A 24,389-nucleotide genomic window follows, 5' to 3' on the forward strand; every position below is an offset into this window, starting at 1 on the left:
GTGCTGGTACATGCAGGCTGGCACCAGCACTCACCATGTGTTTAGGTGATCGGCTCACTGCGTCATAACTCACTCAGTCTCAAAGATGTCACCCTGTCTCGCCGTAAACCCTCATACGATATCATACCGTGCTCATCGTCATTTTAGAATAACGTGTTAGGTTTACCTTTATGCTCCTACTTATTTATCTGCTTGATAAGGAGCTCACAAACTCGACTGTCCTTCCAGAATGCAGCTGCAGCTGCAGGCTAAAACTTATAAATGCCCGATGATTGTGCTCTAATATTTTAAGCGTTGAGCAGCCACACTCTGAAGTGCTTGCAGTAGATTTTGTGGTCAGTGTTCTTTATAAAAGAATACTGGGATGCGAGAAACATGTCCATCCCTTTATGGTGTACCTCGTGGAAGCAAGGCATTGCAAACGAAAAGGAAAATAATCCCTTCACACATTGCGTGCATAAACACACACACACACACACACACACTCTCTCTCTCTCTCTCTCTCTCTCACACACACACACACACACACACACACACACACACACACACACACACACACACGCAGTGCTGAGCCACGCTTCTCAACACTCAGGATAAATTCTCTGCCTGCCTTTTCCCTCCCCAGCCAGCCTTGCTTCCACGCTCCTCTGATGTGCAAACTGCCTTTAGCGGACCCTGCCACCTAAATACCACAAAAATACTAATACAGATATCCCCTTCCCACTTCTCTCTCTCTCTCTCTCTCTCTCTCTCTCTCTCTCTCTCTCTCTCTCTCTCTCTCTCTCTCTCTCTAAATTGGCAGTAAAGTTATCGATTCCTTAATAATAATTCCTTTGTGTCGTAAGCTTTGTAACTCTTAGCACTGAAAATATGTTAGACTCGTGAATACGTGCACTGCAAATAGAGTAATAATGATAAATATGTAAGTAAATAAGCAATAAATATGTAAGTAAATAAACAATAAAACTACTTGAAATATCCTACACTTTCCTCTTTATGTCACGATGGGAGAGATAAATTGATTGATAGATAGATAGATAGATAGATGGATAGATAGATAGGTAGATAGATAGATAGATAGATAGATAGATAGATAGATAGATAGAGAGAGAGATAGATAGAGAGAGAGAGAAAGAGAAAGAGAGAAAGAGAAAGAGAGAGAGAGAGAGAGAGAGAGAGAGAGAGAGAGAGAGAGAGAGAGAGAGAGAGAGAGAGAGAGAGAGAGAGAGAGAGAGAGAGAGAGAGAGAGAGAGAGAGAGAGAGAAACAAAGCAGAAAGACACACACACACACACACACACACACACACACACACTCACACAGACAGACAATTAAACACACACAGATAGATAAAACAGACACATACAGACGAACAGGTAGACAAGATAGATACATACACAAACAGAGAGATAGACAATTAAAATGACAAACAGAATCGTGGAGGAAGGGGTGAGAGGAGGAGCAAAAAAAGCGAGTGACGAGGGAGAGAAAAGAAAAGAAGGGAAGGAGGAAGGGAGGGAGGAAGGAAGGGAGAAAAAAATAAGAATGGGATAGTGGAAGGAAAAAAGAAAAAGAGCGATGGTGGGGAGGAGAGAGGAAATCTAAACGTGCACCACCACCATGTAACCTAACCTAACCTAACTTAACCTATCTTACTTAATCTAACCTAACCAAACTTAACTTAGCCTAATCTAACCTAACCTAACCTAACCTAACCTAACCCTGCCGACTGTCGCAGAATTATCAGTCGTGTGCATGCAATAACTCTCTCATTCTGGTTACAAAGTGAAGGGTTATATCACTCTCCTTGTGGTCGCTGTTTACTGTGGCAAGTTTCTATACGTGACAACTGGAACACGACTAATTAGACCTGTATTCAGAAATGCCTTTCCCTCTTACTACGACAATTTTCCAAGGCCAGAGACAACTAGCCTGGTACTCAAGACAGTTTCTCCTTTTAATAATCTAGAAATCTTGCCCATCTTTCACCAGAACCATAAAAATACTCTTAAAAACACGAGTATCTTCACCTGGAGTCTTTGGAGAGTAGCGGTGGTGAGAGAACAAAGCGTTTCAGATTACGGGCTTAAAAGAACAGAATACACAAATGAGCAAGTGAGTGAATAGATAAGAAACATAATGAATATAACTACACTAAAAAGTAAACCAATATCTTTTCATGCTAAAACAGTGATTCGAATACAATCAAGACAAGTGAATGACATGCACAGATAACACGAATGAACAAAGGAACACGTAAACACTGAGAATGAGAAAAAAAGTTTAAAGAAGTGAAGCCCAAGTGTCACTGTCTCACTATAAAAAAAAAAAATCTACACCTCTGCTCTATAAATAACAAGAATGAACAAAGGAACACGTAAATACTAACAAAGAGACAAAAAGTTTAAAGAAGTAAAAACCCAAGTGTTCCTGTCTTACCAGCACACCTCTGCTCGCTCAACACCTCAAGATAACCCACCACCCGCACCGCCCTAATAGGAATATCAGCGAGGGTGAACCGCACAGTACTTGTAATGATAAGCCGCGTGTTTACTAAGCTTACTAATTCTTGTATGGGAACCTCACCTCTCCCACTCTCCCTCCCTGAGCTGGGAATTCCACATGGAAGCTACGGTTTGTGAGTAATGACCTTCGGGTGACTGTAAACGTACGAGAGAGAGAGAGAGAGAGAGAGAGAGAGAGAGAGTAGGGTCTGCAGTCCCTTGGGTGTGAAATGATCATGGTAGCGAGAAGGAGAGGGGAGTGAGGCTGAGGATACAGGAGGGGCAGGAGAGGGGAAGGGAGGCGAGGGATGCCGGGAGAAGGGAAGGGAGTTGCCTATACATTGCTATAATCACGTTATGTGCACCTCTGGACCCACCCGACAGGAGAAATAGGGAGGGAGAGGAGGGAAGGGCCGAAGGTGACGAGGAAGGAGAGCTAAGGGGAGGGATACTGAGAAAGGAAACACCGCAGGGAGAACACAACCTTTTTTTCTTCAACTCTGGCAAGAATGAACGCGGAGAGGCCTAAAGATAGTAAGTATATTAAACAGAGAGAGAGAGAGAGAGAGAGAGAACCTCCAAAACTCACACATAGCTTGCCCCACACACCCTGATTTCAGTTGAGAAATAAGTGGCTTGGAACATCGAGGACTGGTGACGGTGAGCGGTCAGCACAAAGCACAACCAGACACATAAACGCTTTGCTCTCTCCCCATGACTATTTTCCAATGCCACAGAGATGATTAGCGGGGTTTTCAAGAGTGTTTCTCTGGTTAATAAAGCTTAACTCATGTTGATCTGCCTCTAGAACTGTAAGAACACATTGAAAACTAGTGTAAATTGAAATAAACCTTCTTGAAATAGTGGAGGTGACACACAGAAGTGCTTGAGAGTATATGCATTAGACACTCACACACAGACCAGCACAGCGCCGACAGACTACCAACATCAGGTGTTCGTTTAGTTTTTAGCGATTTTTCATTATTCTCAGATATCAACGGCGCCGAGAAGGGATGGATGAAGAGAGACTACTGTGTGTGTGTGTGTGTGTGTGTGGCGCCCCTTTGTTCCTGTACGAAGAAGCCTGATGCTGTTGTTGCCGCTAGCTGCAGGAGTAACAGGAGGAGAAAGAGAGGGAGGTAGTGGTGCAGGAAGAGGAGGAGGAGGTGGGGATGTGCGCCCTGTTCTCGCCCTCCGCCGGGGATTGCCAACGCCTCACCTCCTCGTTAACTCAATCTAAAAGTAGTTCGTGCATCATTACCTCCCACCTTGTTGCCTCGCCCGCCTCATTCCGCATGATTAGTCGCCCGTTTGCAATCCTCGCGTCTAATTGGTCGTCGGCCGGGCCGTTCCCCGAGGCAACTAATCATGACGGGAGCACGATTACCACCCAGCCAATCACGCCCAGGGGATTCCTCTCGCCGGCCCTGGATTTCACGCCACGCCTCGACAACCGTCCGCGCCGACATTAAACCGTCAATTTTAGGCAACGAATAACAATCTGGCTGGCGGAGAAACACGTAAAACTCGTCTCACTCGCTTCAAAGTTCAATCGTGTCTTAGGAGCGCTTACTGAGGATAGGGAGGCGGGGGGTGGGCGAGGGAGACGGAGCAGGGTTTTGAGAGAGAGAGAGAGAGAGAGAGAGAGAGAGAGAGAGAGAGAGAGAGAGAGAGAGAGAGAGAGAGAGAGAGAGAAGGGGATATCTGTATTAGTCCAGAAAGCTAACTAGAAGGGAGGGAAGGGAGATGGGAAATGGGAGAAGAGGAAGAGGGCAAGGAAGCTAAGGAGAGGTGGAGGGAGGTTGAGAAGTTTAGTAAGAGGGGGAAGAGGAAGTGAACTGAGGAGGAAGGAAGTAAAGGGGAAGAGTGACGATAAACTGGACGCTGAAGCCAAAAGGAAGAGAAAGAACTGTAAAAGGAATATTGCGAAAAAAAAAGGAAAAGGGAATGAGAAGGAAGAAGAATGAAAGAAATGGAATGGAATTGGACCCATTGGAACGAAGTAGAAATAGCAACAGAAGAATGAAAGAATAAAAAAAAGGCCAAAGAAAAACGTAGAGGAGGAAATAAGAAACGGAGGGAATGGAAGGACTACTAGTGGAGAGGAGTGGAGGATCATGAAGGCTGAAGGGACTGGAGAAGTGTAGGAATAGAGGACTGGTTGAGGACTAAGAGAGAGGACTGATTCTGGACTGGTAATTACTGATAGAACTTTAGTAAATGATAACTGTTAAGACTGGCAGAAGACTGGTAAGTGATAACCGCCAGACTGTAAGAAGACTGGGTAAGAAGACTGGTAAATAATAACAGAAAGGCTAATATAAGACTGATAAATAACTGTAAGACTAATAGAAGACTGGTAAATGATAACTAAAATTGATAGAAGACTAGTAAATGATAATTGTAAGACTGATATAAGACTCGTAAATGATAACTGCAAGGCTGTAAATGATAAACAAGACTGCCAAAAGACTGGTAAAAAAAAAAAAAAAGCTCTCCATAAAGAAGGAAGCCACGATCAATCTTGTCAAGTAAACACCGACCTTACATAAATTCCAATTCCTTACTCTATATATCTCTCTCACTCACGCTTGACTCTACTCTCTAAGATGCAGCTTCCTCGCCCACAGACTCCCCCCCAACTCCCCACCACACACACACTCCATCACTTGAGACTTGCAAGAATACATTGGTTATAAAATCGAGTATATTTGGTTTTTCTTCCCGTCACAGAGAATGTTTTGTTGACCTTATGTAAGAGAGGAGGACTGGTCAGAGGCAACAAAAACATGAAGACAAAAAGCCCACGCAGTCACCAGTCTTCTTACAGAGATGGAGGGATTAGCCAAAGGACAGGGACAAATGTCTTTTTTACTTGAGTCACATGGCCACCTTGCTACGGCGTCTTTGGTCGAATATTCAGTCAAGCATTTAATCTTCCTTACAGGTGTTTTATGTTCATTCAGAGTTACTTACATGCAATAGAGAAAAAAAGTAAAGCAGCAAAATTTATATTATAATAAGAGGAAGTATTCCTTCATTTCTTTCTTAACATTAAGAGATAATTTTGTCTCTCAGTTCTTTTTTTTATTTTTTTATTTATACCATGTGGGCTTTTCACGGGAATTTCTGGGCTAAAGGGGATACTTTTTGGGGTACCTCCTATCTCAAAGCCCACCCGCTAAGAAACCGTTGCCCCGAGTGAAGAAGCCCAATCCCCCATCAGTACTGGGACACATTTCTACCATGAGTTTTGAGTGTGATTAGACAATTTTATTACTATTTCATTGACATTAGGAAGGGTCTACGGAGGTCAAGATTAATGGCTAGTCTTCACTATTTCAATCCCCTACATGAATTTCTGAAGCTGTATGAAATCACCAAAGGAATATGAAAACACAACATGGTACTGAAGGGGTTAATAGTTAAGTCAGATTTCAGTCCCTTCCCCTCCGTGAAAAGCTACTTATTGTATTGTTAGTCACTGTTTTAATTTCATTGATATTTTTTTTTCAGTCGTTGTCCATTTGTAGCTCGAAAAGACGTATATCTCCTGCCCCCAACACACACACACACACACACACACACACACACACACACACACACACACACACACACACACACACACACACATTTTGGCTAAGATTTTCCACAGAGCAGCCACCGCCATAACAGCTCCCTAAGGACGTGACGGTGGCGGTGCTTCAGGCGGTGACTATACAAAGGAACGTCTGGCGGGGCATTGCGGGGCATTTCAGCAAATTCAGCCTCAGGAAGGAACTTTGTATAGTTTCAGCAGCAGTGATGAAGAGAAGCACGAGAAGTTTTGATCATAATTATCTACATTTACCTATCTTCTACTTTGTTTAATTTATGCTTATTTATACCTATTTTTTTTTTTTTTTTGTAAGGAAGCTATTAACAAAGAAATAAGAAGAAAATATACAAATCTCTGTTAAACTCTGGAACTCCCTGTCTGTATTTATATTTCTAACTTCCTATGACTTGACTTCACTCAAGAGGGAGATTTCAAGACATTTGTCCCTGTCCTTTGGCTAACTATCGGCGCTATAAGGAGACTGGCGACTGAGTGGGCCTTTTTTTCTTTATCTTTTGTTGCCCTTGGACAGTCCTTGCCTCTTACATAAAAAAAAAAATAAGTAGAGAAGAGAAACAAAAACACAACGAATAGATAGATAGTATACTCATTATCATCGGTACAGTACGAGTAGGAAAAAATCAATAAATACAAAATAAACATGAATATACGAGCATGGATAACCAAATGAATAAATAAAAGAACCGTTCATTTATTTCACGTGATGTGACGGATGTGTTTGGTTTAATTGTGCTGTGTTGACGTGTGAGTGTGGTGGACTGACTGGGGTATGGTGAAGAGGAGAGAGGGAGGGAGGAGTGGGACTGAATAGGGTGAATGCATGTTGTTAGTGCTGAGTTTCATATTCTTAATACTGAGTGAATAGGGAGCTTTAAAAGAAGATTAGACAAGTTTATGTATAGGGTTGAGAGATGAAATTAAGTAGCTTTGCTCATACAGGGACTGCCACGTGTAGCCCTGACAGTCTCTTGCAGATTCTCTCATTTGTTCTTATCAATGTGGTGTCAGTAACAGGGATTAGAAAGGGGGAAGTGTAGGTACGGCTAAATACTTAGTGTAAATAAGTTATATGGATAAGATTAATGCGTGTGGATGTGATATATTCATTAGTTGTGGTGTAAGTGTGGCATGTGAGTGAAGGATACAAGATTATCAGAATGACTATGGGAGGATGAGAAAACGAAAAAATGCAGTAAGGTGTGGGTAAAGTTAGGGTGAGGATGAGTGGATAGGGATCTGAGGGTGAATGCATGAAGGCTTTGGCAATAGCGCGGTGAATGAACAGTGAGGGGAGAGTGGAAGTGTGGCGAGGTGTGGCTGACAGTGTGGCCTGCGGTGACATGTGGGTGTGTATAGGTGTGACAGGGGTAGAGGGCAAGAGTGACAGTGCGGCAGGGTACAGGTGGAAGGGTATGGAGTGCGGTGAAGGTGTGGCGAGACGGGATGAAGGGTGAGGGAGCATCATGGGTGAGAGAAAAGGCGCGTTGGGGGGTTGAGGGTAAAGGAGGGTGAGGGAGTGAGGGCGTGGCGGGGTCGAGGTAGTGATGAGACTCTGCATCACCATCATTGCCCTCCATCGAGCATTCCCAGTGCACCTCCAGGCCAGCCCTTCACACAGGCCTGCCGCCACCAGCCATGCACCACCCCGCCGCCCTCACCGCACCGTCCATACAGCTGCTACTGCCCGTGCCGCGTCCAGCATATACGCCTCTACGGCAGCTCAGATTTGCAATCATCTGTTCTCATTTCATTGTTTATTCAACACCTCGCCATGACAACCAATCAGGAGTGTGGAGAGGCAGTGAAGGTCGAGCTGCGCGCTGATTGGACACACCGATCCACAGGCCACGCCCATCCTCCTCCAGCAACAAATCACCGTCGGCCTTCAGCGAGGGGAGCCTTCGAGGTATTTAAGCTTCACCATTGTCCTCGTCTTCAAAGATAAGGGCAGGTCAGGTGGGCAACTCGCGAGGCCGGGTGGTCAGGCCACGTCACCAGCACCAGGACACACATCACACGCTGCCCCTGCACGCCGCCACTTCACGTCCCAGGTGAGCTCCTCCACCTCTCCCTCTTTCAGGCCGCGCCCAGGTGAACACAAAAGTATTGACCGTAACTTCAACAATTAGATTTCGTGAAAAAAAAAATAATATGAAAAAAGATGGTGGATCAGCAGAGTCTGGTAAAAAAAAAATATATATATATATAAAAGAATGAAACAAAATGCCCTCAGCTGAAAAAAATTCTCGATCGAAATAATAACAGTTGTGAACAAATAAGAAATACTACTGCCCGTAGATTACAATGTTGGTTTATCATTCATGTCATTACCTGTTTATTTCATTACCATTTTTCAAGTGTAGACTGCTGGAGAGGCGATGCACTTGATGAAAATATTGGGTTTGTGAGGGCTGAGTTAGACTGCAACCACAAATAACACAGGTTCTGATGCCCGTATTCAGAAACGCTGTACTCTCTCACCCACCACGACTATTTTCCAAGGCCACAGAGATGATGAGCGGGGTTTTCAAGAGTGTTTCTCCACTTAATGATATAGAAATCTTTTCATTCTGCCTATAGAACTGTAAAAACACCTTTAAAAAAATTGTGTAAATTTAAATAACGCCTTTTGAAATAGTGGAGGTGAAACACAGAAGTATTTGAGAAAATGAGTCTGAATTACACATGAAAAAACGAGGCGCTGTGATACTATTTAATTGCTCTTGTGGAAGAAAATACAAACCATGAGTGATCGTAAATTGACACTAATAATCTAATACCAGGTTTATTAATTATTCTTGCTCTCTTGTTCTCTTATTGATACTTTTTTTTAATTCTTGTTCCTGTTCTTCCCCGTTTTTCTTCTTTTCTTTTCTTCTTTTCATCTTTTTCCTCCTCCTTCACCTCCTCCTTCTCTCCGTTTCTCCTTGTTCTCTTCCACTCATCCATATATGCAGCAACCTTTTGACGCTCTGACCTGCAGCGTCATGGCGCCATCATATGCACACGTTATCCATTAGACAGTCATGCATACAACTCTTCGTGTTAAGAGTAGTTTTAACTATTTCCCTGCAAATGTTTCCTTTCGATACTAATAACTTTTTGGTACTACTTGTTTGCTGATCTCTCTTAGAATTTGCTTCGTCACCTAGAAATACAAAGTTAGCCTTCTGTTCTCTTTCTATTCTCTCTTGTGTCTCCGTGCAAACAATTTTTACGGTGCTATGAGGGTTAACGAGAAGCCGCCACATCGGCAAAAGGATTAATGATGTCACAGGTAACCCAGGCGATGTATCTCTCACTCAGATTTCCATTATACTACTTTTTATAATCTTCTCATGTATTTAGCATTTGAAGTATTCGACCACTTTCAAAAGCCGCAAGGCATTTAAAATATTAGAAAAAGTCTTATCTTTATCAAACATACTTTTATAGATTATTCTTAATGCATGCATAGGGACTAAAAAAAATCATAGATAAAATAAAAAAACAAATGTTTGATAGATAAGTAAGTAAAAAAATAAAATATAACGAATAAATAGCGCTTATTTACCGTCCCTTAAAATAGCAAGGAGCCGAAAAGTGTAGGTGCAGTACAGGCCTACAGGCCACTGGGAGGTGGTTCTCCATTTTGACGGCGCAAGTTATTTCAACATCGTTCCCTTTAGTCCTTCACACTGTTGCATGTCCAGCTGTCACTGATGTAATTGCATTGTCAATACTTCATGCTTGTTTTCCCCCGGCGGTGGCACAGCGTCGCTGAGCGTGGCGGCCCCGGCTGGTGATGGAGCGGCCCCGGAGGGACTGCTCTCTATTGCGGCTGTTTGCCCGGCCGGCAGGATCATCCTGTCCTTCTGAGGGTGCTGCCATGCCCGTCACCCCGCCACACACTCCGGCGGCCTCACCCGCTGAGCCCTCACCCCTCACGCCGCTGCGCCTCGCCCTTCACAACCTAGAGGACAAGCACCAGTTGGCAGCCCTTACGCCAGAGTCCCGCGACGTCGCCCCTCCCCCGCCCTTCAGCACTGTACCCACCCACGACCCGCAGCCACGCCAAACCCTCCCCCTGTACACCACATCCCACCACCCACACACACACCGCCCCGCCCCGTTGCTGGGTGAAGGGATGGCGGCGGAGCCTCCCGACGGGAGCCTGCACACAACCGCCACCAGCCTGGCCTCCGTCACCCAGTCCGTGGAACACCTCACAGACACACCCTGCCGCGACCCTCGACACTCCCCGTGCCAGAGGGACGCCCTACCATTCTCCCCGCACGCCGCCACCGCCCTACCGGAGTCTTCGCGTCGCCAGGTAGAGGAGTCCCCACACCGCCCTCCCAGCGTGGGAGGCCTGCGAGGTGGGTCACAACGCGGGCCAGAGGAGCTCGGCGGGGCAGCAACTGAGGCCCCGTTGTACCAGAGTGGCGGCAACGACCACCTGCCTCCCGCCACAGCCACCACCGACACCACGCACGACTCTGGCATTCGCAGGTGAGGCTTGCGAAGCCACCAAATGATGTGAGATGCAAGAACGAAAACACTGATACAATCCATGATATGCTAGGGAATAACCTGGTTGTATTTCTTCCTACACTCAGCCTTCCCGCAACTTCCATCTTTGCACGGCGTTACTCTAATGGACTACAGATTGTTCTGTACAAAAGTACAGAACAATCTGTAGTCCATTAGAGTAACGCCGTGCAAAGATGGAAGTTGCGGGAAGGCTGAGTGTAGGAAGAAATACAACCAGGTTTGTCTGATAGGTTCTGCCCCGACAGGTACCGCACGGCCTTCACCAGGGAGCAGGTGTCTCGCCTCGAACGGGAGTTCTTGAGGGAGAACTACGTGAGTCGTCCCCGACGGTGCGAGCTGGCGGCCGAGCTGAACCTTCCTGAGGCCACCATTAAGGTACTGCCACCACCGCCACCACTGCCACCACCGCCATCAATGTCACTACCACTGCCATCACCCCGCCTTGAACACCATCACCACCACTGCCATCACCGCCATCAATGTCATCACCACTGCTATCATCCCGCCTTGAATACTACCACCACCACTGCCATCACCCAACATCATCGTCACCACACCTACCACATACACCATATCAAAACAATACCCACCCATTAATCCTCTCCCTCAAGCTTTTTCCCTGGAGTTTACAGAAATTGTCAAGATTTTTAAGACATTACCTACTACTGATCTTTTTTTTTTTTTTTTTATTCGTGTTTAAATTTCCATTAAAAAAGATTCCTTATAGTGTATTTTACAACTCAGCTTCACCGAAAAGTATATTCATTCTTGCCAGACGTCTTTGCCCTCATAAGATGCTATAGTCACCCCGCCCATGCCTTTCTGTCGCTTACAAGTTCAAATAAGACAACTGAGGTAATCAAATCTAACAAAAATAAATATATTCCAAAAAAAATTCTATCAATAATGTAAACAAATGCGATCCCCATGATAAAATGAGACATACCTTCTAGTAACTTATGGTTTCTTGTTGCGTGTGAGTGTAATGAGTCATCAAATATTGTTGGTGAGTCTCGGAAAGAAGTTAAGATTACGGATGTCATTGTTATCACCATTGTTTTTTTTTTTTTTATACCATGTGGGCTTTTCACGGGAATTTATGGGCTAAAGGGGATACTTTTTTTGGGGGGAACCTCCTATCTGAAAGCCCACCCGCTAGGAAACCGTTTGTTGTGTACTTCCACCGCTATTACTTGTGCTTGTTAAGTAATATTGGTTTGATTTTGTGGTTTTGATATATTTTGGTATTTGATTGTGGCGTTAATGGCGGTGTTTGAAATAATGCATTTGAAATAATTCATTGGTTTATTCTCCCATTTACTATCACTGAAATCATTAAAATAACTCATTCTTTTTGTTATATGAAGAGGCGCTAAAGACCCGTTGCTTCTTGAGATTCTTTCTACACTACAATGAATCAGTCGGGAGCTGAGAAATTTCATGATAACAAAATACTGAAATGCACTTGCTAAACTCACTATCACTCCCACTAACTTTAACGTCCTATTATGAAAAGTATGACCAAGAATAACAATAGATTTCGTAGTGATTCAATATATGTGTGGTAACTTGCAATTATATTATTCATGTACACTTATTTCAGTCACGCCAAACATGTACTGGTATCATGACAAGGAGTTTAGTAAGGACACACACTGTAACGAGACGAATTTAACTTCTTCAATACTGAGACGCATTTTTATCTTGATTTTTAGGTATGATTAGACTATTTTATTTGTATTACGAAGGGTCTATGACGGTCAGAATATTAATGGCCAGGAATCTTTCATATTGTAATCCCAACTCTGTTTCCGAAGCTGTATAAAATCGCCAAATAGTAACCTGAATTAATATGAAAACGCGTTCTGGTACTGAAGAGATTAAACACTTTCTAATGTCTCTGTATTACAATTACAGATAATCCGTATTTAGAAACGCTTTGCTCTCTCACCACTACTACTATCCAAGGCTACAGAGATGATCAGCCGGGTTCTCAAGATTAATTCTCTTTCTAGGAGTGTGGAAATATTATTAATCTGTCACTAGAACTATAAAATCACTCTTAAAAACCCGTATCATTTCAACTAGAGCCTTTGAAGCGTAGAGGAGGTACGGAATAGAAGTTTCATAATATAGGCAATGTCATGATGCAGTGAAGGAAAAGATGCTTACCTCGAAAATAATTATTGTGTGATGACTGAGAGGCGAGGTCAGCTTGGCAGATTCTTTTACTTCCAGAGGCAACACCGCGTCATGTCTCTATCTCATTTCACTCCATGTACGTCAAAGCTGAGTCACTTGTCATAACTATTGGCTTAATCCTTCAATACTAGGACATATTTTTATCTAGAAATTTGTGTACGATTAGACCATTTTATTGATATTAGGAAGTGTCTACGGAGGTCTGACGATTAATGGCAGGAGTCTTCACTATTCTAATTCTTACATAAATTTCTGAAGCTGTAGAAAATCCCTAAACAGTAAGCAGAATGAATATGGAAACGCGTCATGGTACTGAAAAGATTAACTCCTTCAATAATGGGACACATTTTTACCTTGAGATTTGTGTAAGATAATAACCATTTTGTTGACATTAAGAAGGGTCTATGGAGGTTAGAAGATTAATGGCCGGAATCTTCACTATTTAAATCCCTCGCATAAATTTCTGAAGCTGTATATAAAATCACCAAATAGTAAGCAGAATAAATATGGAAACGCGTCATGGTATACTGAAGAGATTAACCCCTTCAATACTGGGACACGTTTTTAACTTTAAGATTTGTGTACGATTAGACCATTTTACTATTTCACTATTTCAGTCTCTCACATAAGATTCTGAAGTTGTATAAAGTCACCATATAGTAAGCAGAATAAATATAGAAACCTGTCATAGCACTCAAGGGGTTAAAGTGACATCACCCATACTGTCACATTCATGATACACTGCACGCGCGTGTTACATCTACGTAAACTCGGTTGATGCATGGATAACCCTTGAGTGAAACAAAAGAACTACTCAAGGCCCCTAAAAATGAAAATAGATAAATGAAAAGTAAGATATTGCGGCCGAGAAACTAAAAATTATGTCCAGCGTGTAAAGAACCAGAAGCATCCATCAGCAAGCATGGTAAAGACACGAAAATAACGCAACTAGATAACCGTGTACTCACCAAAAACTGCATGCGTAGGAATACCAAGTACGTTCTCAATAGTAACTTTACCTTAATCTTTCTGAAAATACAAGAAGAGAAGCGAGATAAGAAAAAGAATAGGGAAAACACTCGAAACACACTCAAAATATATGCAAACACACCAAAGTATTCGAAACACACCTAAAATACAGGAAAATACACACAAAAAATATTCGAAACACACTCAAAGCACACGCAAACTCAACCATAATATTCGAAACATACACAGAATATACGCAAACACACCCAAACATTCGAAACACACCCATAATACACGCAAACGCAACGAAAACATCCGAAATACACTCAAAATACACGCAAGCACACCCAAACCCTCGAAATACATCTACACCACACGCGAACGTAGAAAAACATTTGAAACACACTCAAAATGCACGATAACTAACCTAAAACATTCGAAACTTCCAAAATGCACGCAAACACACCAAAACACTCGAAACACACTTAAAATACACGCAAGCACACCAAATCATTCGAAATATACTCAAAATACAAGCAAACACACCAAAATATCCGAAACATACCCAAAACACACGAAAACGCAACCAAAACACTAAAACTGACTGTCTTCAGCCTTTTTCTCACCGCCGGAATGTTGCACCTTTTGCTATCTTTTATCACTATTTTCATGCTAACTGCTCTTCTGATCTTGCTAACTGCATGTCTCCCCTCCTCCTGTGGTCTCGCTGTACAAGGTTTTCTTCTTCTTCTCACCTGTCCAACTCTAATGCAACAGTTAACCTAACCTAACCTAACTTCTCAATCATTCACTCCCATACTCTGTCCAATATTTCTCATGGAAGAGTTAACCAGTACTTTCAGTCATTCATACATTTCTCTGGTGAATTCTGGAACTCCACCTTCCACCTTCCTATGATTTGACTTCATTTAAGAGGGAAGTTTCAAGTCATTTTTCCCGGTCATTTGCTTAACCCTGTCAAATATGTAAGAGGATTGGCGACTGAGTGTGCATTTTTTTTTTTTGTTGTCCTTGGCCAGTTTTCCACTCTTACATTAAAAAAAAATAACAGACACACACAAAAAACTTGAAACACCTGAAATACCTGAAACACAATCAGAACACACACAAACGTAACCTCGTATATTTGTTCACTTCCTCAATAAGCTATACGATGATTAATCCACCCTCTCTTGGTTTCTGGCTGCATTAACATTAACTCCTTGTCACTCCCTTGCATGCATAAGTGAAGCCAGGAACGGAGACAGTAGTCGAGGAAAATGAGGGAACTATTGACGAGAGAGAGAGAGAGAGAGAGAGAGAGAGAGAGAGAGAGGGGAAGGACGGTAAAATAAACTCACTATAATAGAAGGATACAATCACTCTCCTATTACGACTGAATAATGAATCACACGGGAAACATGAACAGCAATAATGTAGCATCTCAACAATATAAGAGTTATCCATTACAAAGCTTCTCTCTTCATTTTCTTTAATTCTATGTTATCATTTTCTTTCACGCGCATTGTAAGGTAAACTAAAGGAAACTCTGCCATCAATCTATCTTTTAATAACATTTTTCTTTTGTGTCCTTCCAAATAGTTCATCGTTTCTTGTTAACCTCTTCAGTACTGAAACGCATTTTTACCTTGTGATTTGTGTATAACAAGATCATTTAATTGACATAAGGAAGGGTCTATGGAAGTCAGGAGATTAACCCTTCAGTACCATGAAGAGTATAGATATTCATTTTGGTTAATATTTAGTTATTTTATTCAGTTTCAGAAGCTCATGTTGGGCATTAAAATAGTGAAGACTGTGGCCATTAATTAATCTTCTGATCTCCATAGACTCTTCCTAATATCAATATAATCCTCTAATCGTACATAAAACTCATAGTAAAAATGCGTCCTGTTACTGAAGGGTTAAAATGGCCAGAGTCTTCACAATTTTACTCCCTCACATAAGTTTCTGCAGCTGTGTAAAATCACCAAATAGTAATCAGAATGAATATAGAAAAGCACCACGGTACTGAAGGGGCTGAATATTCAAAGTGATAAATAAGCTGTAGTAGGTGGACTGTTCATCATATAACAGAATCTTGAATGCATGACGCAGATATTTTCCAACCTCAGGCAGCAAAACCCTATGAGTGAGATATATAGAGTAAAATAGAATGTCAAATTTTCTAGTATGTATTTAGGGAATTAAGGAGTTCAGGATATATGACCTAAAAATAGAAGAGTTATAAGAAAAAAAAAAAAAAGAGAAGAGAGGCAAGGGAAAGGAGTGTTGGTGAAATGAGGAGCGAGGGTGAGAACAAAGGGAGAGAAATAGGACTTGTGGTGTCTTTTGTTCCTTTGCAGCACACACACACACACACACACACACACACACACACACACACACAGTGAAACAGTGAAACAGTGAAACACAGTGAAACACACACACACACACACACACACGAGCTAAGCCTCACTAGTGTCCCCTACAGGTGTGGTTCCAGAACAGAAGGATGAAGGACAAGAGGCAGCGACTGGCCCTTGCGTGGCCCTACTGGGACTCCGCCCTCGCCGCCACGCTGCTGCATGCCGCCCACCCAGCGCCGCCCCTCCTTCACCCACTGGCCACCTCCGCTCCCCTCACGCCTCACCTCTCCACCCATACTGTGTCCTCCTTCCTTCCCGCCCATTTCGGCCTTAATCCCTTCCTGCCTCCCGCCCACAGTCCAACACAGACCCCTGCCCCACCCTTACCACTCAGGCCCTACCCTACCCTGCTTCTGCACTCCGTACCCCCGGCAGCACAACCCCTACTGGCGAGCCACGACCCACGTCCCTCCCTAGCTCATACCCCAACGCCTCCCCTGCCTCGTCCCTGCCTCCCGCCTCTGCCTCGCTCCACTGCCTGCCTATGGGACTCCAGTCGTGACCAGGGGGACGGTGCTGGCAAGGGCGTGAGTGTGGAGGCGAGTCTAAACACCTCCACGCCGCCCTCCCTCACGCAGACCACACTAGGCACAGACCACAGCCGCCGCTCCTCCTCGCCCTGCCCTTAGGATACCCCTCGATGTGCTCCTAGAAAGCGCCACCTTCTGCAGAGTCAGGAAATAAGAAAGTGCCTGAAGGGTCCCTCTCCTGCCGTGGCTGAGTGTTCTGGACATGTTCGTGGTGAGGTTGTGTTTGGACGGTGATGCTGAGAACAGACTTTTGTGGAATTTTCAGTGAGTTTTCGCTCCGCACTTCTCTCTGCCTCACATGACCTACAGCCCCGACGCCCCTTCAACTCCGCACCCCTCCAACCTTCCACTACACTATCATCAACCAACACACCTACACCCTGCTACCCTCCCACTTCCTTCCCTCCATTCCTTACCCCAACAACTGGTCCTAAACGGTGCTTCTTAATACTCCGTGGTTACATTTATATCGTCATATCGTGTTGCATCTGACGTTGTGAAATACGATACTCTCTTTGTGTTACTTGCGAGGCACACGTCGCTGCAATGGTGCTGGAAGAAAGGAGAAGAAAACGCCGGCGAGGAGTCCAATATTGGTGTTGAAATAATAGAGTCCTTGCCCAGACAACAAGTGTATACATCGTTATCACCTGAGTGGGGAGCCGCAATGAGGGAATCGATGGCGGCTATTTAAAGATGTGTCCTCACTTGTAATGCACTTGAATAAAAGGAGGAGTTGTCTGCCTCGTTAACACAGAAAAGGTTGGGATTTGTAAGGATGGGTGGGTGGGTTTGATTGATGAATGGGATGGTTGATGAGTGGAACGGTCTCAGTGGTCATGTAGTCAGAGCTGAGTCAATAGGGAGCTTTAAAAGAAGGTTAGATAAGTTCATGGATGGGGATGATAGATGGAATTAGGTAGATTAAACACACAGGGACTGCCTCGTATATGCCTGGCGGACTCTTGCAGCTTCCCTCTTTTTTATGTTCTTATGTTCTCTCTCTCTCTCTCTCTCTCTCTCTCTCTCTCTCTCTCTCTCTCTCTCTCTCTCTCTCTCTCTCTCTCTCTCTGTGTGTGTGTGTGTGTGTGTGTGTGTGTGTGTGTGTGTGTGTGTGTGTCCATGTAAAAATACACATATTTTAATTTATTCTGTCACAGGTTTTCTGGAAGTGAGTCAAGAGGAGAGCCATGGTAGAGAGAGAGAGAGAGAGAGAGAGAGAGAGAGAGAGAGAGAGAGAGAGAGAGAGAGAGAGAGCGTTCCTCTCAGTCATGCCCTCGCGTTCTCTCTCTCTCTCTCTCTCTCTCTCTCTCTCTCTCTCTCTCTCTCTCTCTCTCTCTCTCTCTCTCTCTCTCCTCCTACGTTCTCTGAACTCTTAACACAGTCTCCTCAACTTTTATGAAAGGAAATGCAGGCGCTTCACACACACACACACACACACACACACACACACACACACACACACACACACACACACACACACACACACACACACACACACACACACACACACACACACACACACACACACACACACACACACACACACACACACACACACACAGAAAATTAATCTTATCTAAATGTATACTCATTTTCAACCCTTACTCAATAAGACTTCTTTCAAATAAATGACCCACCCACACACCCACCCACCCACCCACCCACACACACACACACACACACACACACACACACAGAAGAGCCCAGGTGCGGACATTCACACCTGGAACACGACTGAGGGTAAGGAAGGAAGGAAGTAAGCAAGGCGCCAAAGTTCCTCTCTTTACTAGCAACACTAGAGCTTCTCCTTTATTGGACGCTGACTCTTGACACTATATTGGAAACACCTTCTCCATATTGCCGTCATCCATTTTAACAATCATGGTAGGGGAAAAGGTGAAGGAGGAGGAGGAGGAGGAGAAGGAGGAAGAGGAGGAGGTGGAGGAGGAAGTCTACAGCAATGATGACGACGATGAGGGTAGAAAAGAAAATTGTGTACAGAGAGAGAGAGAGAGAGAGAGAGAGAGAGAGAGAGAGAGAGAGAGAGAGAGAGAGAGAGAGAGAGAGAGAGAGAGAGAGAGAGAGAGAGAGAGAGAGAGAGAGAGAGAGAGAGATAATGAAGAAAAAATGAAAAGAGCAGGAGGAGGAGATAGATGATGATGATGATGATGAGGAGGAGGAGGAGGAGGAGGAGGAGGAGGAGGAGAAAGAAGAAGAAGAAGAGGAGGACGACGAAAGAGAGAGGCTAAGAGAAGGAAAACTTGATAATGAGAAAAATGTAAGAAGAGAAGAAAGATGAGAAGAATAGAAGGAAGAGGAGAAAAGAAAAGTAGAGAAGGAGGAAGAGAAGGAGGAGGAGGAAGAGGAGGAGGAGGAGGAGGAGGAGGAGGAGGAGGAGGAGGAGGAGGAAGGGGGCGAATTTGATGGGAAAACAGGCGAGGGAACGTTAGGATATAAAACCGGAGATGAGGAGGCGAAAGAAGAAGAAAAAGGAGGAGAAGGAGGAGGAGGAGGAGGAGGAGGAGGAGGAGGAGGAGGAGGAGGCGGATATTGTGATATTATGACACGAGACAGTTAGGGTGAAGGAAAAGAAAAAAAAAGAAAGAATGAAAGAAGCGAGAAAAAAAGAAAGTGAAAGGAAAGAAGAGAACGAAAAGAAAGAGAGAGAGAGAGAGAGAGAGAGAGAGAGAGAGAGAAAGAGAGAGAGAAAACGGACTCTGAATTGGCATTGTTATCGATACTCACACCCCCTTTCTCTCTCTCTCTCTCTCTCTCTCTCTCTCTCTCTCTCTCTCTCTCTCTCTCTCTCTCTCTCCGGAAACATAAATACGTGACAATCATTAGTGAAGAAAGTGGCATAGTGTTCCAGGTGAAGATATATTAGAGCCTTCACTGAACTTCCTGTCTTAACCCCTTCAGTGCCATGACGCCTTTCTATATTCATTCTGTTTACTATTTGGTGGTTTTATATAGCTTCAGATACTTATGTTGGGGGATTAAAAGAGCGAAGACTGTGACCATTAATCTTCTGACCTCTATAGAACCTTCCTAATGTCAATAAAATCATCTAGTTATATCCAAAACTCAAGGTAAAAAATACGTCCCAGTACTGAAAGGGTTTAAAGTACCCCGTGGCAGCGCTACTGGAGGGAAAATATTGAATAGAGCGGGAGGAGCGTTTCAAATCACATTCCATGTCAAAAGTTCCTCGTGACAGCATTGGCGGAGAGAAAGAATTGATTGAGCGCAGCGTTTCAAACCGGAGCCCTGTGTGAAAAGTTCCCGTGACAGCGCTGGGTGGAGGGAAAGAAGTGCTTGAGTGGGCTGGGGTAGAGGGGAGCATTTCAAGTCACGGCTCGTCGCACACAACACTCATCGTCCTCCCAGCATATCGTCGCGCAGCCCCGAAGACTCAACGGAGCTCCAGCCAACACCTTGATCCCGCGACCGACATGAAATCGCACTCAGAGTTTCCCGGACCGTGGCTTCCTGCTGGCTGTGGTAGTGGCGGTGGTGGTGGTAGTGCCGAGGCGGCGTGAGTGCCTGGATGGCTTGTCTGGTCTGGTCTGGTGTGGTCTGGTCTGGGTCCGTATTCAGAAACGCTTTGCTCTCTCACCACGACTATTTTCCAGGGCCACAAAGATGATTAGCGGGGTTTTTAAGAGTAATTCTTCAGATAATAATGCAGAAATCATGTCAATCTGCCTTTAAAACCGTAAAACCACCTAAAAACTCGTGTAAATTTAGATGAAGCCTTTTGGAGGTGAAGCGTAGAAGTGTTTGAGAATACTAGCCTGGACTCTCGGCCCTACACAACCGGGCAATGTCGCGGTGGTGGACGGCACGTACGCTGCATCATTTATCAAGCATTTTTGTTGGGAATTCAGTTCGTAATGTGAGAGTAAGGGATTCAGAAACAGCAACGCGTGCGGTCAGAAATTTTGCTGCATCCAAATTAATTGTAGATTTGCTTTCCCTTCTCTTGTATTTCTTTACTTATGAAACAACATCTGTGGCATGGGTTTTTACATATATCGTTGCTTGTTTCCCTGGCCTTTATATTCTAGCCTTTGCGGTCTAACTGTGCTCTGCCTCCACTTGTGTACCTAAAAAAACAGAGAGAGACCAGTGCCAGGAAGTTAAAATATTGCCGCAGACACCGCTGGCCAGAACTCCGTAAGCTGTATGAAGCTGTTTCTCTTCTTTCTCCTCCTTCTCCTCCTCCTCCTCCTCCTCCTCCTCCTCCTCCTCCTCCTCCTCCTTCTCTTCCTTCTCTTCCTCCTCCTCCTTTTCCTCCTTCTCTCCTGGAACACACTCACTTCTCAGATAAACAATAAAAAAGAAAGCGAAGCAGAGTCGTCAGGTAGTGAGTTATGTGAGGTCAGCAGAGGAAGCACTGCAGCGTCCCATGTGGTGTTGCAGTGCTGTTGTGGGCGAGAGTGCTGCAGGAAAGACGAGCAGGTGAAAAACAGGAACGAGAAACGATGAGCAAGAAAGAAGAAGAGAGAGGAACAAAGAGTACAGGAGAAAGGTGGAAAGAGAAGCAGAGGAAGAGCAAAGATGAGTAAGAAAGAATAGGAGGAAAGAGGAATAAAAGAGGAGAGGAGATAGCTGGAAAGAGGAGTAGGTGAAAGACAGGAACGAGAAAAGATGTGTAAGAAAGAAGAGGAGGAGAGAGGGACAAAAGAGGAGAGGAGAAAGGTGGAGAGAAGCAGATGCAAAACAGGAAGGAAAATACCCGAGCAAGAGAGAGGGAAGAGTGTAAGAAAGAGGATGAAAAGAGGAGAGAAGGAAAAAAGAAAGAAAAGAGGTCGAAGAGAATAGGAAGAGGAAGGAGAAAAGAGATACAAAGGGAAAGGGAAAAGAGGAAAGAAAAAAATGAGAAACATATGAGGGAGTAAGAAAGAGAGACAAGGAAGATGAGAAAAAAAAAGAAGAAATGGAGGAAAGGGAAAGAGAAACAGGAAAGATAAGATAAAAGAATAAGCGAAAAAGAAAAGGAAAAGACTCTCCTCCCCCCTCTCTCTCTCTCTCTCTCTCTCTCTCTCTCTCTCTCTCTCTCTCTCTCTCTCTCTCTCTGCACCTCATACATCATACGAGACAGCTTAACTTATCACAAAGAAGTCTTGTAAGGGACAACAAATATGCTGCTGCGTGTGCCTTCCTCTGTGTTCCTTTGTGTTCCCCGGGCCTCGTCGCACGCGTAAAGGAGACACTAGGACGCGTGACCCTGGAGTGGATGGAGCCTTCACTGAGACATAGAGGACGACTAACGAGGCAAAGATAATAAGGCTGAGAAAGTCATTTAACTAGGCAAAGAATAGCGCGTGTGTGTGTGTGTGTGTGTGTGTGTGTGTGTGTGTGTGTGTGTGTGTGTTGGTGTGGAAGGATCACTGATGCGCTTACGTATATAAACTATTTTCTATTTTCTTTTTTTTTTTTTTTTAATCCTGTGCTATAAATTTCCGTCCACCAGCTCCTATCTTCTTCTCTCAGTCCCGCCTCTTTTCCTCCTCTTCCTCTTCCTCTTCCTCTTCTTTTTCCTCCGCCTCATCCTCTTCTACTACTCTCTAAGATTCTTCCCATCTTCTTTCCTCCTCTCTTTCTTCTTCAAACTGATTCCTTCCCTCTCTCTCCATCCTCTCTCTCTCTCTCTCTCTCTCTCTCTCTCTCTCTCTCTCTCTCTCTCTCTCTCTCTCTCTCTCTCTCTCTCTCTCTCTCTACTCTCTACTTTTTTTCTTCTTCCCTGCTTTCACAGTACCTCTGGATTTACTTCACGGTATTTCTCCTTTTTTACATTTCTTTCCTTCATTTTTAACTCTCTTAACGCCCCCCCTTCTCTCTCTCTCTCTCTCTCTGAATTTTTTGGCTCCTATCAAATATATCTTCCCTTATTTATTTTCTCTTTTATAATTTTTTTTGCACCATATCTCTCACCTACTTTCTGCCATACTCCCTCCCTTCTTCCATCTTTCTCTCATCTTCTTTTCCATCATCCACTTTTTTTTTCTCTCCTCCTCTCAGTCTTCCCTCCATCACTTCTCTTTTTGTTCTCTCCCTCTACACGCCTTTCCCTGGAGGAGCATCACTCACAGACTCTTCCGCATCCTTCTTTTTTTATCCACTCCCCCTTCCTTTCTCTTAAACTCCACTTACACTCTCCTTCCACCTTCCTTTCTTCACATCCATACATTCCTCCATACATACAGTCATTCATAAGTGTATTTAGTGTAGTTTCAAGATCGTGGTTTTGTAATATATTAGAGTCACTCATTACTCTCTCCTCCTTACAGCTAATCCCCTTTAAAGGTATGCGATCCTTTTGTCACGCCACCCTTAGAGAATCCAATCCCTCTTATTTTTCTTCTGCTAGAACCTCAATGTGTATATAGTTCTCTCGGCTTTCATTTGCTTTTTATACGAAAGTTCTTTGTCTGTCTGTCTGTCTTTTTTCTGCCAACGCTCTCTCTCTCTCTCTCTCTCTCTCTCTCTCTCTCTCTCTCTCTCTCTCTCTCTCTCTCTCTCTCTCTCTCTCTCTCTCTCTTCACCATGACATCTCCTATTGTCCTTCCTCACACTTACATCCTCAAACGAAGCACAATCTACCATCTCCTCCTCCTCCTCCTCCTTCTTCTCCTTCTCCTCCTCCACCTCTTCCTCCTCCTCCTCCTCCTCCCTCCTCCTCCTCCTCTTCCTCCTCCTTATCCTTCTCTTCCTCCTCCTCTTCCTCTTTCCTTTTTAACATTCCAAACACTCGTGTACCGCATCTTACTCAGCCAACCTCTTTCTCTTCCTCCTCCTCCTCCTCCTCCTCCTCTTCTTAAAGTCTTCATCTTCATTTTCTCCTCTCATTTTTCATCTCGTTTCTGTTCTTTTTTTCTCTCTTTTTCGTATTTTTCCACCCAAGTTGTGATTTTTCTGTCCTTTTGTGTCTTTTCCTTTTTCTTCTTTTTTTATGTTCTCTGGTGTTGTTGTTGTTGTTGTTGTTGTTGTTGTTGTTGGTGGTGGTGGTGGTGGTGGTGGTGGTGCTGTTGTTTGCGTTCTTCCTTTCCTTCTTCTCATCCTTCTCTTTTTACTCCTTCTCCCCATCCTCATCCTTCTCTTCTTTCTCGTTCTTCCCCTCATCATCATTCTTTTCCTCCTCCTCCTCCTCCTCCTCCTCCTCCTCCTCCTACTACTACTACTACTACTACTACTACTACTACTACTACTACTACTATATTATCCTCTTTATTTACCAACAAATCTTCTGATGTGTATTTCTTTAAGTAATTCGATGTAATCCTCCCCCTCCTCCTCCTCCTCCTTCTCCTCCTCCCCTCCTTATCCCTCTCCTCCTCCTCCTCCTTCTCCTAATTCTAATCCTCCTCTTTCTCACTTTCTTTTCCTAACTTAAGACAAAAAGATGTAGAGAATAACAGTCTTCTGAAGGAGGTCACCACGTTTTAAACCTCTTCTTCCTCCTCCACTACTTCCTCCTCCTCCTCCTCCTCCTCCTCCTCCTCCTCCTCCTCCTCTTTCTCTCACTCTCTTTCATCTCTCACCAATGTATCGTTCCCCACTCCAATTCTTCTTCCTTTTCCTCCGCCTCCTCCTCCTCC

General features: G+C 44.0%; 1 protein-coding gene across 1 annotated transcript; it reads left to right on the forward strand.

Annotated features, from left to right (window-relative positions):
• The first annotated feature begins 9,712 nt into the window (after positions 1 to 9,712).
• On the forward strand, positions 9,713 to 16,884 carry LOC123505373 (homeobox even-skipped homolog protein 2-like). The gene is made up of 3 exons (XM_045256592.1): positions 9,713 to 10,613; positions 10,901 to 11,030; positions 16,321 to 16,884. The coding sequence occupies exons 1-3, from the start codon at positions 9,907 to 9,909 to the stop codon at positions 16,882 to 16,884; spliced, it is 1,401 nt and encodes a 466-aa protein (XP_045112527.1). The 5' UTR covers positions 9,713 to 9,906.
• Positions 16,885 to 24,389: the final 7,505 nt, after the last annotated feature.

Source organism: Portunus trituberculatus, chromosome 18 (assembly GCF_017591435.1).
Source record: "Portunus trituberculatus isolate SZX2019 chromosome 18, ASM1759143v1, whole genome shotgun sequence".
Classification (NCBI taxonomy): Eukaryota; Metazoa; Arthropoda; class Malacostraca; order Decapoda; family Portunidae; genus Portunus; species Portunus trituberculatus.